Below are 18654 nucleotides of genomic sequence, written 5' to 3'. Positions count from 1 at the left end.
TTACCCATGTCCTTTCACAAGGGTATGCGGTTTTGTCCCAGGAACTACAAGTAGAATGCCTGCAGAGGAGGCCAGGTACTGGAAGGGCCCTTCTGGGTGGATGGACCTTGCTTAAGAAAATGTGCAGGCCGGAGTTTTCTTTGCTGGCAGTCTTGGGGCGCCTGCTGCCTGGCTTCACTTTACGTCAACGCTCATATTTAGGGTCCAGTCAGCATACCCCAGCTGGATGAGAGTCGTCCCCCACAGTCACAGAGGAAGGGCTCAATCAGTCCACTGTCCTCAGGGAGTCCATACAGGTACTGTGATGGGTCTGAGGACCTGTAACACAAAGCCCGGGCTCCCAGGGGGCTTAACTTGGCAGTGGAAAGACAAGGGAGCTCGTGTCATCTGACACAGGCGGAGTTCTCAGTGAAGACAGCTCTTCACTAGAAAGCACTGGTTTTCACATATTCCACTGGGCATTCATGTAGCACCAAATGAAACAACCTCTTTATAACTGTAAGAGCACAGAATCTGTTTTATACAGAAATAACAATATTTTTGGTTTTAATATTCAAATCTTCAAGAATACAAAAAAGGGACAGTTGTATTTCATTTTATTTTTAACTTGACAAAGAGTTGTTTTTCATTTCAGAAAAATCATATTGCATTTGTCATGAATACAACACATCTGCCTGCATTTGTAATTCTCCATTCAGTGATCTGCCGATGGACACAACTACTACATCATGTCTTTCTAGTGTAGCCATTACATGTTGAAGCCTATTCATTTATTACAAGTTTCTTTCCTTTGTCCTTTAGAGTTAGGCCATGAGTCTGGTAGGCTTGGGTACTACTACTGCTCTAATGTCCCCAAGCATGGCAGCAGGGAGGCCAAGGGGTGAGCAAGTACTGCCCTCTAGTGGAACACAAGGACACAGCAAGCACAAACTGCCCTCCCAGTCCTGAGAACCTCTCCAGGAGGGAAGGGTCATGTCCCTGGATCAAGAGCAGTGGAATGCTGCTCCCCCACCCTTCCCTGACCACACCCCTGCGCAGCCTCTCTGAACTGGGAAAAAGGAGCAGGCGAGAACTTTCTGAATATGGCTCAAAACAGCTGCCAATGAAAGATGTCCTCAACCCTGCAAATACCACTTAGCACCCTCTCTGGCAGGGCTATCTTGCACCCCTCCACTAAAGGAAGTCTGTATTAAACAATTTTCTCTCCTATAAAATGAGGACACCAACCATCCCCCATAGGATTGTGAGAACTGAGATAATACATGCAAGGTGCGGAGACCAAAACCTGACACACTATTCAGCAAACATCAGCTCTTGTTACACTTGTCAACCCCTGGAGTCTGAGGGAGTGTGGCCATAAGACAAAAGCTCCCACTCCTGTTATTTTGATGGTGGGGAGCTATGAACCCATTCTAAGTATTTGAATCTTTTTTTGGTGTGTATGTGACAGAGACAGAGGCACAGATAGGGACAGACAAGGAGATGAGAAGCATCAGTTCTTCGTTGTGGCACCTGAGTTCACTGATTGCTTTCTCACATGTGCCTTGACCAGGGGGCTCCAGCAGAGCCAGTGACCCCTTGGTCAAGCCAGTGACCTTGAGCTCAAGCCAGCAACCTTTGGGCTCAAGCCAGAAACCCTGCACTCAAGCTGATGAACCTGCACTCAAGCCAACTGAGCCCATGCTCAAGCTGGCAACCTCAAGGTTTCGAACCTGAGTCCTCTGCGTACCAGTCCAATGCTCTATCCACTGCGCCACCGCCTGATCAGGCTAAGTATTTGAGTCTTAAGACTTCTTTCTTAGTCCCTGCCAGGATCTCCTTCCACCCTTCCCCAATCCTTAACTAGGTCAGGTTAGATGTTTTAGCAGCATTATTCACAATATCCAAATGATGTGTCTGTCAACCAATTAATGAATAAATGCAGTGTATCTATACAATGGAATATTAGTCAGACATAAAAGGAAAGAAAGCCAGACCAGGCGGTGGCCCAATGGGTAGAGAGTCAGACTGGGATGCAGAGGACCCAGGTTCAAGACCCCGAGGTCGCCAGCTTGAGCGCGGGCTCATCTGGCTTGAGCAAAAGCTCACCAGCTTGGACCCAAGGTCGCTGGCTCAAGCAAGGGGTTACTTGGTCTCCTGAAGGCCCACGGTCAAGGCACATATGAGAAAGCAATCAATGAACAACTAAGGTGTTGCAACGCGAAATGAAAAACTAATGATTGATGCTTCTCATCTCTCTGTTCCTGTCTGTCTGTCCCTGTCTATCCCTCTCTCTGACTCTGTCTCTGAAAAAAAAAAAGTACTGAGACACACTACAATATAGATTGAACCTAGACTTAGTGAAGGAAGCCAATGCAAAGGGCCACATATTATATAATCTCATTTATATGAAATACCCAGACTATATAAATCCATAGTCAGAAAGCAGACTAGTGGCTGCCAGGGGCTGGGGTAAGCAGGGAATGGAGAATGAGTGCCTGAGGGCTACTAAAAGTTCTGGGGGATTATGGTGGTTGTACAACACTGTGAATGTACCATAAAATGGTTTTAATAGTGCCCTGCCAGATAGCTTGGTTGGCTTAAAGCGTCATCCGAAGCATAGAGGTTGCCAATTAGATCCAGGTCAGGGCACATACAGGAACAGATTGATATTCCTGTCTCTTTCTCCACCCCCACCCTCCGCCTCACTCACTAAAAAACCAATAAATAAATTTTAAAAATTAAAGATTTAAAAAATAAAAAAGTTACAATAGTAAGTTGTCATATCTATATTAGCACAATTTTTTAGCAAAAAGAGAACCACAAGAGCCAAGCCTACCTCACTAACCTTATTACCACATGCTTGCACAGCAGCAGGCTAGAATGCATGCTACCTTTTGGAGAGACTTTCTCAAATAAAAGGAGCTCAGACAAGCATACCTAGTTCCTTCTACAATGTTCAACAAGCAGTTAAGTCAGTGCTCCCTCAGAAAAAAGTGAACAGTGGAGAAGAAAAATGTGCTCCTGCAAAATTTTCCCAACCTGGGATCATAGTGTGTAGTAGATTAAATTAATTGTAAATTCACAAATTCTTTGACATTCTACCCACCAAGCGGCGGGGCATATGACCCTCACTCTGGGCAAGATAAAACTGCTTGACCATGAGAATACAGGAGAAATGACACTAGGCCAGTGTTGGGCCCAGACCTTAAACAACTGACAGCTTTGATTTTTTTCAAACTACTTGCTCTTGAAACCTACCTATCATGTTGTAAGAAAGCATAAGTAGTCCTGTGGAAAAGGTCCATGTGGAGAGGGACTGGGACCCCCACTGCACTACCAAATGAAGGCATGTAGCAATTACACAGCCAAGTGAAGAAGCCCGTTTCAATGTAAACTCTCCAGACCCAGCAAGTTGCTCCAGTGGTATTCACCTGAGCAGCGCCAAAGTCCCTCATTTGTGAATAAAATAAATGAAGGCTTTTGTTCTAAGACCCCAAGCTGTGGGATAGTTTGTTATAAAGCATTAGATAACCACAACACAGGAAAGTCCCTTCACTTTCTGGAAAGTATAAGAAGCGGAGAACATGCCTGAATAGGTCTTCTTGTTTTTGTTTTTTAATCTAGGTTGAATACACAACTGCTACTTTTTATACTCCATTCAAGAACTAGGCCCCACATTGAGCTCTGGTCTTCTGAAGGAAACACCACTGGGAGCTCCTCTATGCACTTACCTGTTCTTAGCATAAAGTGGTTAACACAGGCTGGGACAGGGCACCTAATAATTAAGGAGTCTGAAATACAAATGTTAATAGGTACAAAATGCAATTACCGTGTGAGGATGTGCTTCATCACAGCGTCTCAACTCTGGAAGAACACGCAAGCTCATTCTAGATTATCTCACTGAAGCAAAAATGTTGGGAGGGGGCTGCCAAAGAATTGACCACAAAATGTAGTTTGGGTGGGCTGGGAAGGTGCCACCTCTGCTGACACGGAAAAGCAGCTCCGAGACAAATGGTGACTGGAAAGAGAAACCTTCTCCCTCACATTTTATTTAGTTCGTGTAACAGTGGTGCTTATTTATGTATTAAACCTATTCTTGGGATCAAAAGGTAGTGATAACTGCTTTCTCTGTTTTTGATAGAAAACAATTACTTCACACTCTCCTCTTAAATCAAGTCTCTCTCTACTCTCAAACAGGATCATTCCCATTAGAATACAAGCATGCTACGTCCTAGGGAGTGGGGGGAGGGGATGCAAACGTGGGTTTACAGTTGTTCATATGGAAAATAACAGTAATTCATAATGAATCATCAATGACGGTCCTTCCTTTTATTAAATCCATAAGTTAATAAACAATCCATGAAAAGCATCTGAAGTAACTATTTAATACAGTTCATTTATCATCTTTATCCTTGTGAAAGGTCTCATCACTTGTTTTAAAGACCCTCCTTGGTTTTCACCTTGCCACCTGCCTGTTGATCTCTGTTAGCTTCCTCTCATCTCCCTGAACTGCAAGTTGGAGTAAACTAGGGCTTGATCTTCCCAAAGTGTGTTTATCAATATTCTCCTTCTAAAATACATCTAGTCTGTAATTTTCAACCTTGGCCCTATGAAAACTGTATTTTTGTTGTTTGTTTTGTACCACTTTTTAAAAATTCTATGTACCTTTTATTGAATTCTTTCATTTCAGGCTCTGGCCGGTTGGCTCAGTGGGTCTAGTGTTGGCCTGGCCTACAGATCCGGGTTGGGCCCCCTGTCAGGGCACACATGAGAACATCTGCTTCTCTTCCCCTCCTTTCACCCTTCCCTCTTCACTTCTCGCAGCCAGTGGCTCAGCTGAATTGAAGATCAGCCCCGAGTGCTGAAGATGGCTCAGCTGATTTGAGCATCCGCCCTAGACGGGAGGGGTCGGATGGATCCCAGTCCAGGCACATGCAGAAGTCTAACTATTTCCCCTCTTCTCACTTAAAATATTTTTTTCAATGACCCTCCCCCATTTCCTCTCTCCTTTGGCAACCATAAATCTGTTCTCTAGATCTTTGTATGCGTTGCTTATTCATTTGTTTTTAGATTGCACATGTAAGTGAAATCATTATTTGTCTTTCTGATTTCATTTAGCATAATACCCTTGAGATTCATCCATGTTGTTGATAAAGGCAACATTTTATTTTTATATTGCTCAGCAATATTCCATTTTACATGTACATTAACATCCTTAACCATTCATCTGTGGACACTTAGGTGGCTTCCATTTCCTAGCTATTGTAAATAATGCTGCAATAGCCTGACCAGGTGGTGAGAGTGTCGGCCTGAGACACTAAGGACCCAGGTTCAAAACCCTGAGGTCACCAGCTTGAGCACAGGCTCACCAGCTTGAGTGCAGGGTTGCTGGCTTGAGCATGAGATCATAGACATGACCCCATGGTTGCTGGCTTGAAGTCCAAGGTTGCTAGCTTGAGCCCAAGGTCACTGGCTCAGCTGGAGTCCCCCAGTCAAGGCACATTATGAGAAAGCAATTAATGAACAAAAGTGCCGCAACTATGAGCTGATGCATCTCCTCTCTCTCCCTATCTGTCCCCGTGTGTCCCACGCCCTTGTTTGCTCTTAAAAGTAATAATGCTGGACTAAACTAAAGCTATATATATTTGGTTCTCATTCCTCATATGGGGCACCATTTGTCACAGAGACATTGACTACTTGGAGACCACACAGAGTGCACCAAGGAACCTAGGGAAGACCACCTCACAATCCCCATACAGGTTTCATGACACGGCCCTGACCCCTAGTCCTTATGGGTATTTATTGATATACACAAATAGAAGCAGGGACAAGAATGAGGAAGTAAGGAAGGGAAACTTCTTTAGAGCAGATAAAGGGCCAATGGAGCAGCTCAAATGTACCTACCCACTGATTAATCAGAACTGCTAATTTTATCCCTATGTGCTGCATTCAGCATAGTACTGTATTCAGTACTTTTATCTGTAAAGCCACTGTGGCTTTTGCCTCAGGGCACTGAACTCTGTCCCTGTTCTATGTTCCTATTCGGGGCCTCTACACATACATATTTTCAAATTGATGTTTTGTTTTCTTCAAATAAAAACCCAGAAGTGAGACTATTTGATTGTACAGCAGCTCTGTTTTTAATATTAGGAATGTCCAGTTTTCCATGGTGGCTGCATCAATTTGCATTCTGACCAACAGTGTACAGGGGTTTTCTTTTCTCCGCATTCTCACCAGCACTTGGTGTTGTTTTTTAATTTTTATTTATTTTTTACAGAGACAGAGTGAGTCAGAGAGAGGGATAGACAGGGACAGACAGACAGGAACGGAGAGAGATGAGAAGCATCAATCATTAGTTTTTCATTGCGCGTTGCAACACTTTAGTTGTTCATTGATTGCTTTCTCATATGTGCCTTGACCGCGGGCCTTCAGCAGACCGAGTAACCCCCTGCTGGAGCCAGCGACCTTGGGTTCAAGCTGGTGGGCTTTGCTCAAACCACCAGATGAGCCCGCACTCAAGCTGGTGACCTCGGGGTCTCGAACTTGGGTCTTCTGCATCCCAGTCTGACACTCTATCCACTGCGCCACCGCCTGGTCAGGCTGTTGTTGTTTTTGATGATACCCACTATTACCAGTGTGCAGTAGTATCTCATTTTGGTTTTAATTTGCATTTCCCTGGTGATTAGTGATGTTGAGCCTTTTTTCATGTCGTGGGCAATCAGTATGTCTTCTTTGGAGACATGTCTACTCAGGTCCTCTGCCATTTTTTATTGGATTATTGGGGTTTTTTGGTGTTACGGTAAGTTGTGTGAGTTCCTTATGTGTTTTGGATATTAATTTCTTATTGGGTGTGTCCTTTGCAAATATCTTCTCCTACTCAGTAGGTTCTGTTTTGGCAGGTTTTTATGTGATGTACTCCCACTTACTTTCTTTCATTGCATTTGCCCAACAAATCGTATCCAAAAAGATATTGCTAAAAAGCCCATGTCAAAGGCCCTGGCCGATTGGCTCAGCGGTAGAGCGTCGGCCTGGCGTGCGGGGGACCCGGGTTCGATTCCCGGCCAGGGAACATAGGAGAAGCGCCCATTTGCTTCTCCACCCCCACCCCCTCCTTCCTCTCTCTCTCTTCCCCTCCCGCAACCAAGGCTCCATTGGAGCAAAGATGGCCCAGGCGCTGGGGATGGCTCCTTGGCCTCTGCCCCAGGCGCTAGAGTGGCTCTGGTCGCAGCAGAGCGACGCCCCGGAGGGGCAGAGCATCGCCCCCTGGTGGGCAGAGCATCACCCCTGGTGGGCGTGCCGGGTGGATCCCAGTCGGGCGCATGCAGGAGCCTGTCTGACTGTCTCTCCCCATTTCCAGCTTCAGAAAAATACAAACAAACAAAAAAAAAAGCCCATGTCAAAGAGTTAAGAAATTTTATGGTTTCAGATCTTACCTTTAAATCTTTAATCCATTTTGTGGTTTGTGGTTATTTGTTTGTTTGTTTTATTTTTCCCAAGTTAGAAGCATGGGAGGCAGTCAGACTCCTGCATGCATCTGACAGGGATTCACCCGGCATGCCCACCAGGGGGGAAATGCTCTGCCCACCAGGGGGGAAATGCTCTGCCCATCCGGGGCACTGCTCTGTTTTGGCAGAAGCCATTCTAGCACCTGAGGCAGAGGCCATGGAGTCATCCTCAGTGCCCGGGCCAACTGTGCTCCAATGGAGCCTTGGCTGCAGGAGGGGAAAAGAGAGATAGAGGGGAAGGAGAGGGGGAAGGGTGGAGAAGCAGATGGGCGCTTCTCCTGTGTGCCCTGGCCGGGAATCGAACCTGGGACTTACACACGCTGGGCCGATGCTCTACTGCTAAGCCAACTGGCCAGGTCCTGTGTGTTTTTTGATATAGTAAGAAAGTGGTCCAATTTCATTATCTGCATTTATCATCCCGTTTTCCCAGTACCACTTACTGAATAGACTGTCTATCCCATTACCTCCTGTATCAGAAATTGACCTTATAAGCAAGGATTTATTTCTGGGCTCTCTGTTATGTTCCATTAATCTATCTGTTTTAATGCTGATACCACACATTTTTTATTATTGTAGCTTCGTAGTGTAGTTTGCTATCAGGAGTGTGATACATTCTATTTTGTTCTTAAGGTTTCTTTGGCTATCTGGGGATTTTTGTGGTTCCATAAAATTTAGAATTCTTATTCTAGTTCTGAGAATTAAACTAGTTATTTTAATAGGGATTGTACTAACTCTTTATATATTGCTTTACATAGTAAAGACATTTTAACAATATTAATACTTCTAATCCATGAGCATGGTATATCTTCTCATTTATTTGTATCCTTTTCAATTTCTTTCTTCAATGTCTTACAGTTTTCAGAGTAACAAGTCTTTTACCTAGGTTAAATTTACTCCTAGGTATTTTACACTTTTTGATGCAAATGTTGATAGGATGGTTTTCTTAATTTCTCCTTTTGATTGTTACAAGTATACAGAAATGCTACAGATTTCTGTGTATCAATTTTATATCCTGCAACTTTACTGAATTCACTTATTCTAACAGTTTTTTTGGTGCAGTCTGTAGGGTTTTCTATATATAGTATAATGTCACCTACAGATAGAATTATGTTTTTTCCCTTTTTATAGATGTATTTTATTTTTTCTTTTCCCATTGCTCTGGCTAGGAGTAGTAACACTATGTGGAACAGAAGTGGTGATAGTGAGCGTCCTTGCCTTGTTCCTGATCTTAAAGGAAAAGCATTTAGCTTTAACATTCTGGCCCAGAGCGCTCTTTGTTGTGGGAGACTGTCCTGTGCAATCACAGAATGTTAAGCAACATTCTTGGCCTTTACTTACCAGATGCCAATAGCATGATGTCACAAAGATGTGTCTCCAGATATTGCTAAAAGCCACCTGGGGCCGGCGGGGAGCAGGGGGGACTGCTTCTGTTGAGATCCACTGATCTTGTTCTTTGCCTTTAATTTTTATTTATTTATTTATTTTTTACAGAGACAGAGAGAGAGTCAGAGAGAGGGATAGACAGGGACAGACAGACAGGAACGGAGAGAGATGAGAAGCATCAATCATTAGTTTTTCATTGCGCGTTGCAACACCTTAGTTTTTCATTGATTGCTTTCTCATATGTGCCTTGACCACGGGCCTTCAGCAGACTGAGTAACCCCTTGCTGGAGCCAGCGACCTTGGGTTCAAGCTGGTGTGCTTTTCCTCAAACCAGATGAGCCCACACTCAGGCTGGCAACCTTGGGGTCTTGAGCCCGGGTCCTCTGCATCCCAGTCCGATGCTCTATCCACTGCGCCACCGCCTGGTCAGGTGTTCTTTGCCTTTAAATACCAGCTAAATATACTGGCAGTTGTAAAACTTCTCTATAGCCTGAACCTCTTCCTCAACTGCCCTCTCTTTCTCTGCACTTATATGCATATCAAGTACCTCCCACTTAATATGTCAAAACTAGCCTGACCTGTGGTGGCGCAGCGACCTTTAACAGTAAGGTTGCCGGTTCAAGGCCCTGGGCTTGCCTGGTCAAGGCACATGGGAGAAACACCTACTCTCGCTTCTCTCTCCCCCTTCTCTCTCTCTCCTCTCTCTAAAAATTAATAAATAAAAAAAAACTTAAAAAAATAAGAATTAAATAAATAAAAGAAAGAAGAGGTATGGTGGGGAAAACCAAAAAAAAAATGTCAAAACTAAACCCAAGTTACACTCCTCCCCATATAAGCCTCCCTACCTTGTTTCCCTTGCATAACAATTGATACCTCTCTAGCTCTTAACTTGACCACTTTTTTATCCATCAGTCTATCATGCAGGCTTTGCCTTCAAAACATACCTCAAATCTGACTTTTTACCACCCCCACTCCCCACTGTTACTAACCTAGTCTAAGCCCATACAATCTCTCACCAAACTGTCTCTCTGCTTCCACCCTGGCTGCCCTATCCCAGTAGGTCTCCTGTGAAACCTTATTAGAACTGCAAGTTCCCCTTCAACCTCAGAACTAGTAAATCTGAACTCTTGAGGATGGAACACAGAAACGGAATTAGGTCCTCCACATCAAACAACTAAACTATTCCCCTACCCCCATCTCTCCAATTATCTAAACCAGTGATTTTCAACCATCAGTCTGCAGACCAGTGCTAGTCCACAAAAGAATTAACCACCCTGACATTATATAAAGATTATAGAGTCTAGATTGGCAGTTGAAAACCACTTTCTCCTTAGCTCACCTTGCAGTCATACCGAACTCTCTATATTCTAACACACTCAAGATACTCATATAACAGAGCATTTTCATTAGCTGTACGTATCTTCCCTGGAAAATTATTCACACACCCCCAGACATATTCTTCAAGTCTGTTTAAATGTCACCTTTTGTGACTAGTTTATATAAAATAAGACCACCTTCTTCCTGAACCAGCGTCCTTACTCTTAATTTTTCACCAAAGCACCTGTCACTACCTACCAAGGTATATATGTGTTTTATTATCTGTCTGCCTACATTTTACTATGTAAACCCCATATAACAGAACTTTATTTACTGCTGCAGTTTCAGCAACCAGAAAAAGAACCAGATGTTTAACAGATGTTCAATAAATGTTGACTTTCTGAGGCAATGACTGCTTATAGTCGATTACAGGAAAAATATAAAAAGTTGAGAAAAACAATGTTATTTAAGTAACTACTAACAAGAAATTTCATCAGAAAACCAAGACCACCAAAACTGTAAGGAGAATGAGAGGAACTAAATGCAGCAGTTGACAGTAAATGCTAATTAGTTCTTTCAGAGTAAATCAATCACTGATTAGCAAAGTTTAGGGAGACTTCAGAACTGAGCCCAGAAGGAAAGTACGTTGATGTAAGCTGAAGAAGACAGATGAAATTCCAGAGAAAATGACATGTGCAATACCAAGGAACTAGAGATTTGGTAATTCTAGTTTATCCCAAGTGTGTTCATTGGAAATAGCATTACCTTAAAGAATAGTCAAGTGAAAGGATGGGACAAGATAGAAAAAAGGCTGAATTAAACAACTTTAAACAGGCTTCTTTTAACACAAGACTTCTTGTTGACTTTAACATTTCTATATTAACCTCTAAGACAGAAAGTACAGTATGCAGTACTTCCCTGCCTTAATCACATACTTTTTTTTTGTTTAGGTCAAGCAAACAGACACGTGGCCTAGCTTCACTTTTATACTAATGTTAATGACATTTTTTTTTTTTCCTGAAGCTGGAAACGGGGAAAGACAGTCAGAAAGACTCCCGCATGCGCCCGACCGGGATCCACCCAGCACCAGGGGCGACGCTCTGCCCACCAGGGGGCGATGCTCTGCCCCTCCGGGGTGTCGCTCTGTTGTGACCAGAGCCACTCTAGCGCCTGGGGCAGAGGCCAAGGAGCCATCCCCAGAGCCCGGGCCATCTTTGCTCCAACGGAGCCTTGGCTGCGGGAGGGGAAGAGAGAGACAGAGAGGAAGGAGGGAGGGGGGGTAGAGAAGCAAATGGGCACTTCTCCTATGTGCCCTGGCCGGGAATCGAACCCGGGTCCCCTGCACGCCAGGCCGACGCTCTACCGCTGAGCCAACCGGCCAGGGCCGTTAGTGACATTTTTATCTGTCCTATTTTGCTATAACTGCCTATTAAGTTAACATAGTAATGTCTCCCCAAAGAAAAGACCCCTTTTATTACTATATGTAAGCCAAATCAAACTCCCAATTCTGAATACACAGAAGTAGGCTGAAAAATATCACAAAATTCAACTTAGGAAATAAAATCCTAAAATATTAATATTATTTTCACCACTCCATTTTTTTGTTCAATTTGTAATAATCCAATATAAGAACAATTTAAGCCTATAGTATTGTGTATTTTTTTGAAGATTTTATTTATTGGTTTTACAGGGGAGAGGTGGGTAATGAGAAGTAGTTGCTTCACTCTAGCTGCTCATTGTTGTCATATGTGCCTTGACCAGGCAAGCTCAGGATTTCGAACTAGCAAACTCAGTAGTCCAGGTCAGCACTCTATCCACTATGCCACCACAAGACAGACTTAAGTGCCTTTTTAATGCTTTTGAGAATTTTAAGTATTTTGAACTTCTCAAAAGATAGTCAGGTCTAAGATAAACATATTAGAAACAAACAAACAAAAAAACCCATACCACCACAGCAGCTGAAAGATACTAAAGGAATCACTCAACCCAGTGTGCCACATAGGCCTCACCACCACTTTTATAATAAAGAAATTATGATGCCTTTACTCAGCGTCAAATAACTAGTCAGGTACTAAAAAAAAAGCAAGCAGAGCCCAGGTCACCTAATTTCCACTTGGCTATCTTTTTAACAAATAATACTTTCTATAGCCATGCACATGTTTTAATGGGGGGAAACTTTAAAACTAATAAAGAATCATCTAAAGCATGATAAACTCTGAGGTAAATCAAGTCTTTAAAAGACATGGTTAAAGAAAGTAAAGACATCTTTTTCTTTCTACAAAAGAAGCAAGACAAACCAAGTGTAAAAGCTAGAGATTTATTGTTAATTTTGTGATTAATAAACTGTCAAATTGGGTATGACACTATCCCACACTGTACACCACCATTCACCAGTACAAAAAATTTTAAACCAGACTGAGGCATAAGGCAGAGAGAGCAAAGACACATGAATATCATCCTTAACAATTTCCTGTAGCCATGCCTCCACCTTGACCTTCTCAACATGTTTTCCTCCTGGGGAAAGTGTCAGAATAGTGCACAGGCTAGTAGGCACCCTGACCTCTTTTTACCCTTTTAAATAGCAAGTAACTTACAGAAGTAATGGAATTCAAGCTGTATTTCCCGTGATTTTATTGGTCTGAACTCATTTTAGGTAACTTTAACATTTTACTTTCCTGTACATGAGATACTACAATGACCTAAGAGAATACTGAACCAGAGTCAGCCAAATATATTACTGACCCCAAAGTTATGTTTTAATTGGTCCTAAAGGAATGTACCACACCAACAATTTGAGAGGCAAACAGAACTTCTCTGGGCAGGAAAGAAAAAAGCTGTAGAACAGCCAAGTGTACTCAACATTGTTAAAACGGCTCTTTGTTTTTCACCCCTGAATGATAACTTGTTTACTACACTATATGCACAGAAATCCTAACAGAATCTTGATTGCCAGTATTATTTAGGCTGGCCCAATCCAGGACAGATCCCGACCCCCTCCCCCCAAGTTCCCCTTCTCTGAGGCTCTGAAAAGCACAATATTTAACTATTTCTTAATAAAACTACCAAAACACTTCAGAAACAAGTAGTTCACAAATCATTTCAAATTCATATATGACCTGTGCATGAGAAATCTGATAAACCCAAAAGATAGTTCTATTTTTATATGGCAATTAAAGATAACAAACATCAAGACACTTTCAGTGAAAGCAACATTTCTATTACAAACTGTAATGCCTGTTAAACTACCTCTGGGAGAAGCTGAAAAAATCCTAGGCAAATGCACTTTTGGGTTATACTACAGTGCTCCTTCAGTCTGCACAAAGAGTAAGGTAATTTACAATCAATCAGTGAATGTTGAGACAATGTTACATTATGTTGTCCGTACAATTAAATGTCCATAAAGTTATAACCAGAACCAGATTTTTTTTTTTTTTTTTTTTTTGCTGTATATTCAATAAACCTGACTAACTGGCACTTTTGTTGAGAGATGTTTATCAAAGATGCTGTAAGATTCTACACAATTAGAAATACTTAACTTTAAAGTATTTCCGTATCTTTACTTTTTTGGTTATAAGTGTTTTGCTCAGATAATCAACTGCAGTGTTTCTAGAAATGCAGTCCCAAATGTGCATAATTGACTGTATACAAATAAAGTAAAACTGTCAGTAGTATAAATCTTACAGCATTTTGTTAGCAAAAATACATGCCAAAGCCAATAAGCAATATTGTACCACAAATTATAGAGCGCAAATGATTTCCTTCTTTTAATGCATTTATTCTACATAAATTACTACCATAGGCTAATGTTTAAAAAGCAAAAAACTGAACAGATGCAGGACAAAAAATAAATTGTTCACCTAACTATAAAAGGTGATTTAAAAAAAATACAATTAATGCAGAAGTGTTTTGATGCATGCAGTAGCCTTAAATGAAAAAGCATTGATTCCCATTGTTCCACCAAAAGAAAATAAAACAAAACAAAAACAGAGAAACCCACACATCTTACTGCACTCCACCTTAAAATGCATCATATTGGGTTTGATTATAACAGCACAGAATTCCAAAAGTCAAAATGAAATAAAGCAAGTATTTTAAAGATTTAAGAGCCGTTATCAAAAATAAATTACATTTTTCAAGATACAGAAATGCTGCTATGATGGCTGGGAGCCCAGTAACCTTTCAATAGCTGCGTTGATATCACCTCCTGTTGCTATCAGCGCTTGCAAGTTTGCTTCGCGGTTCAAAAATCCCATTGCACTGAGTTGTTCCAGTTGTTGCTGAAATCTGACTTCTGGATTCTGTAGCTGTTAAAGAAAAAAATAAATAGCCAAAACTTTGAGCTACAAAAGCACTGGCCTCTCTCTTGAAACAGTCTAAGCATATTTAAAAGTCCATTAGCACTTTGTTATTTTAAGTAGTCTAATTTATATATAAACAATCATGTCAAATAGCTCACATACTTTAAAAAATAGCTTAATAAGCCTCAATCATGATTTTACATTTCATGAACAAGCAGGAAATCTGTATATGCAAATGGTTTAGATGATTTATTTTGCAGCTATTGATCAACTGGGTAATTATAAAAGCCATTGTTCCTATATATAAAATTCTGATGTTCTTATTTTTTTTTTTTTTTTTTTTTTTTCATTTTTCTGAAGCTGGAAACAGGGAGAGACAGACAGACTCCCGCATGCGCCCGACCGGGATCCACCCGGCACGCCCACCAGGGGCGATGCTCTGCCCATCCTGGGGGTCGCCATGTTGCGACCAGAGCCACTCTAGCGCCTGAGGCAGAGGCCACAGAGCCATCCCCAGCGCCCGGGCCATCTTTGCTCCAATGGAGCCTTGGCTGCGGGAGGGGAAGAGAGAGACAGGGAGGAAAGCGCGGCGGAGGGGTGGAGAAGCAAATGGGCGCTTCTCCTGTGTGCCCTGGCCGGGAATCGAACCCGGGTCCTCCGCACACTAGGCCGACGCTCTACCGCTGAGCCAACCGGCCAGGGCAAATTCTGATGTTCTAATGAGGCTTAGAATGTGAATTCAATTTCTGCATTGGCCACTCAAAATCTTCAAAAAAAGAGTTCCAGTTTCGGGTCCACAGATTATATCTCTGACGACTCAGCTGTGTCATATTTCTTCAGAAATGAGGTAAGACAAAAATACATAAATGATCAATCAACCCAGGCCAACCTAAGAACAAGGAGGTCAACTTATTCAACTTATTTAACAACTCTGTCCAACCTAGAATCTATTTTCTTTTTTTTCTTTTTCTTTTTCTTTTTGTATTTTTCTGAAGCTGGAAACGGGGAGGGAGGCAGACAGACTCCTGCATGTGCCCGACCGGGATCCACCCGGCACGGCCACCAGGGGGCGATGCTCTGCCCATCTGGGGTGTCGCTCTGTTGCGACCAGAGCCACTCTAGCGCCTGAGGCAGAGGTCATGAAGCCATCCCCAACACCCGGGCCATCTTTCCTCCAATGGGCAGGAGAGGAAGAGAGAGATAGAGAGGAAAGAGAGGGGGAGGGGTGGAGAAGCAGATGAGCACTTCTCCTGTGTGCCCTGGCCGGGAATCGAACCCGGGACTTCCGCACACCAGGCCGACGCTCTACCACTGAGCCAACCGGCCAGGGCCTAGAATCTATTTTCTTATTAAGACCATAAATATTTACTGTACTAAGCCAGAAGCTATGCTAGGTATCGGGAATAAAAATACAACAATTAAGATAAACCCTTGTCCCATTTATTATATTTAGTAAGGCTTAAAAATCAGAAAGCATGCTATAGTTTTGCCATGCCAAAGTTTGGAGGCAACCTTCTATATAACGGGTTTTAACTGCAATCATCTTTGTATAATGGCAGACTCTTGGTAAAGCCAATAAATGTTTCCATGCAATAACATTATTTTGAGCCCATATTTTTTAGACATATTTGTGAGGTGTGTATATGTAACACAAGTTAACCACAGGAGGGAGGTAGTGGTGGGCCGAGTGAGGTAGTTAGGATTTCTTTTTAACTGATTTTACCAAGAGAGGAAGGCAGGAAAGAGAGAGAGGGAGAAAGAGAGAGGGAAGGAGAAGAAGAGAAAGAGGGGAAGAGGGAGGGAGAGTGAGAGAAAAAAAGAGAGAGAGAGGCAAAGAAAAAGGAACATCGATCTGCTCTTGTCACATGTGCCCTGACTCAGGACTGAACCAGCAACCTCTGTGCTTCTGGATGATGCTCAACCAACTGATCCATCTAGCTAGGGCCAGAATATTTTTTTAAGTCAAAATACAAAGACTAGAGTTGTTCAGGAAGTATTTGGGATAACTGAGTTTCATATTCCTGACAAACTTTTATAAAATTAACATATTTCAAATAATTTTCAAATAGAGATTCCAAAAAAGAATGCATTTTAAAGGCATCTCCTAAAAACTAAGGCAAAGTTTTAGCATTTCTATAACTGAAAAGTGTTCTTTAGTGTCTAATATACTAGCAAAGTTAACAATTTTGGCAATGCCTGCTTTAGAATCAATATTGTTAAGATTATACTTCTGATTATAGTCTAACCCCAAAAGGACTGCCACTTTCTTTCCTTTGTCTTTTGAGAAGGGGAGGGGATTTCTAACATTAAAATGTGCAAAATGTGAGAAAATAATTATTACCTGAGGATTCACTCCAACAAGAGCCTGCAGCATTTGTTGGATAAACTGCTGGTGTCCAGGTTCTGTGGTTCCTGCAGTGGGACTTGGGTTTTCACTAGGGGCAGAGCTAGAGCCATTGGTTCCTGAAGAGCCTCCAGTGCTTCCCAATGCCCCTAAGCCAGGATTAAACCTAGGGAGAGCACAAATTGGTAACATACCCAAATTCCTGCAAAACAAGAGGCCAGACCAGGCTAGCTGATAATTATTAATCCCATTTTAACATAATATTAACTAAATTATACTCTGTAAATTGTCATTTATAGACAGTGTTTTTTTAACTTTGAAAGCTCTGTCTTAAAATCAATCTCAACAAAAAAAGGCAAAATGAAAAGTCTAAAAGTCTCCAAGAGAAGAAGTAACTGTTGTGTACTTTCATCATCTTCCCCAAATGAGCCTACCCTGGAATGAGGCCGGGGGCTTCCGTTGCTAATGTCTGTAAACCCTGCTGAATCTGCAACAAGGCCTGCATTGCTCTAGGGTTTGACATCGCGGATAATGTATCAGGATTCTGCATCTAAGGAAGAAAGCAAGCCAGTGGTTATGGGGGGGTTACAATCAGTGAAGGTAAAAGTTAAGTTTCCTTTGTTGTTTCTGGAGATAAACCCTTACTGCTAGACACTAATAATCCATAATTTCTTTCCCAAAATAAACACAAACAAACACCTCCTCTTTGACAGCAAACCTAGTGTGCAAATTGTTACTTGATCTCTCTCAAATCCATCATGAAAGCCAATTTTCATTATAAAAGACAATTAAGATTTCCTCTGAAAGCCACACCTGTTCTCTTTCTCCAACAGAAGATGAAAGTATTATTTCTATGAGACAACTCCAAATGCAGTTAATGTAAGTAACATGGTAATATGGTGAAAGCCACATATTCCTCCTGACCAACTGTTATCTGTTGCTGATGTAACAATTTTACCAGTAAACTACACTCTAAAACAGTACTTCCAAATTTGAAGTTAATACATATGTCCTGAGTTCAGCTTCACGAATTCCAAATACACACCAACTGACTGACCAATAGCTTACGTCATTATAATAGATCAAGAGCACTAACAAATCTTGGATAACAGTTTACAGGCCTAAGACTCATTTATGTAATATTTAAAAGCTCTAGAACTACCAAGACTGACTTCAAAACACTAAGACTGACTTATTTTGTCTTTTAAAAATAATGAAATACAACAGCAATTTCAAGTACTTTTTAATAATAAAATCTTCCTGATATGACAACACTGCCCCTTGAAAAACAGGCATTGTACTCATTTGGAGAAATGAAAACATTAGAAACCAAACCTGTGAAACAGGATAGGGTAGCTCCTTCTTGTTACTGGAGATTAGTTAAACCGTACGTAATGCACAACATGACACAGTAAAGCACTTCAAAGTTAGTAATGTGAAAGGAAATGGTTTATCTTATTAACAAAGCGTTCAAAATTCTATCCTCAAAAGCAAACGCAAAATGGTCCTTCTCTTGGAATTTAAGAAATATAAGCAAAAGGTCAGCAGTGAAAAGGGGCTCAGTTAAGATCAAGCTAAATTCTCTGCAAATTGATAGCATTATCAGACTATTCTATGTTTTGCTATCAGCCAGAGAGCAATGAAAAATGTTTATTATCATCATATTTTTTCAAGCAAATCATTACCGAAGGTAGCTAGCATCTTTTCTTACTCACTTGTTGGAGGAAAGTTGGGAGCTGTTGTCTCATTTGTTCTTGAAGCTGAGGATTTCCAGCAAATAGGGGGTTATTCAGCATCATCTATGGGGCAAGTGTTCAAACAATTT

The 18654-nt window shown here is 41.7% G+C and overlaps 1 protein-coding gene and 1 non-coding gene across 3 annotated transcripts in view; both read right to left on the bottom strand.

The window, feature by feature from the left end:
- Positions 1 to 12490: 12490 nt before the first annotated feature.
- The window catches only part of UBQLN1 (ubiquilin 1), a 76362-nt gene continuing 70198 nt past the window's right edge, over positions 12491 to 18654 (bottom strand). Inside the window, exons 8-11 of one of the 2 annotated variants that reach the window (XM_066257002.1) lie at positions 18545 to 18628; positions 17264 to 17379; positions 16827 to 16995; positions 12491 to 14491 (exon numbers count right to left, since the gene is read on the bottom strand). In XM_066257002.1, coding sequence (XP_066113099.1) covers positions 14339 to 14491; positions 16827 to 16995; positions 17264 to 17379; positions 18545 to 18628 — 522 coding nt within the window. In that variant the 3' untranslated portion in view covers positions 12491 to 14338. The remainder of the gene's footprint in view (positions 14492 to 16826; positions 16996 to 17263; positions 17380 to 18544; positions 18629 to 18654) is intronic. The other variant, XM_066257003.1, reaches the window with a different exon arrangement.
- Positions 15741 to 15816, bottom strand: TRNAT-GGU (transfer RNA threonine (anticodon GGU)). The gene has a single exon. It is a non-coding gene; the product is annotated as a tRNA-Thr (tRNA).

The sequence above is a fragment of the Saccopteryx bilineata genome, chromosome 2 (genome assembly GCF_036850765.1).
Source record: "Saccopteryx bilineata isolate mSacBil1 chromosome 2, mSacBil1_pri_phased_curated, whole genome shotgun sequence".
NCBI classification, from domain to species: Eukaryota; Metazoa; Chordata; class Mammalia; order Chiroptera; family Emballonuridae; genus Saccopteryx; species Saccopteryx bilineata.
This window is presented reverse-complemented; position numbering and strand designations above follow the sequence as displayed.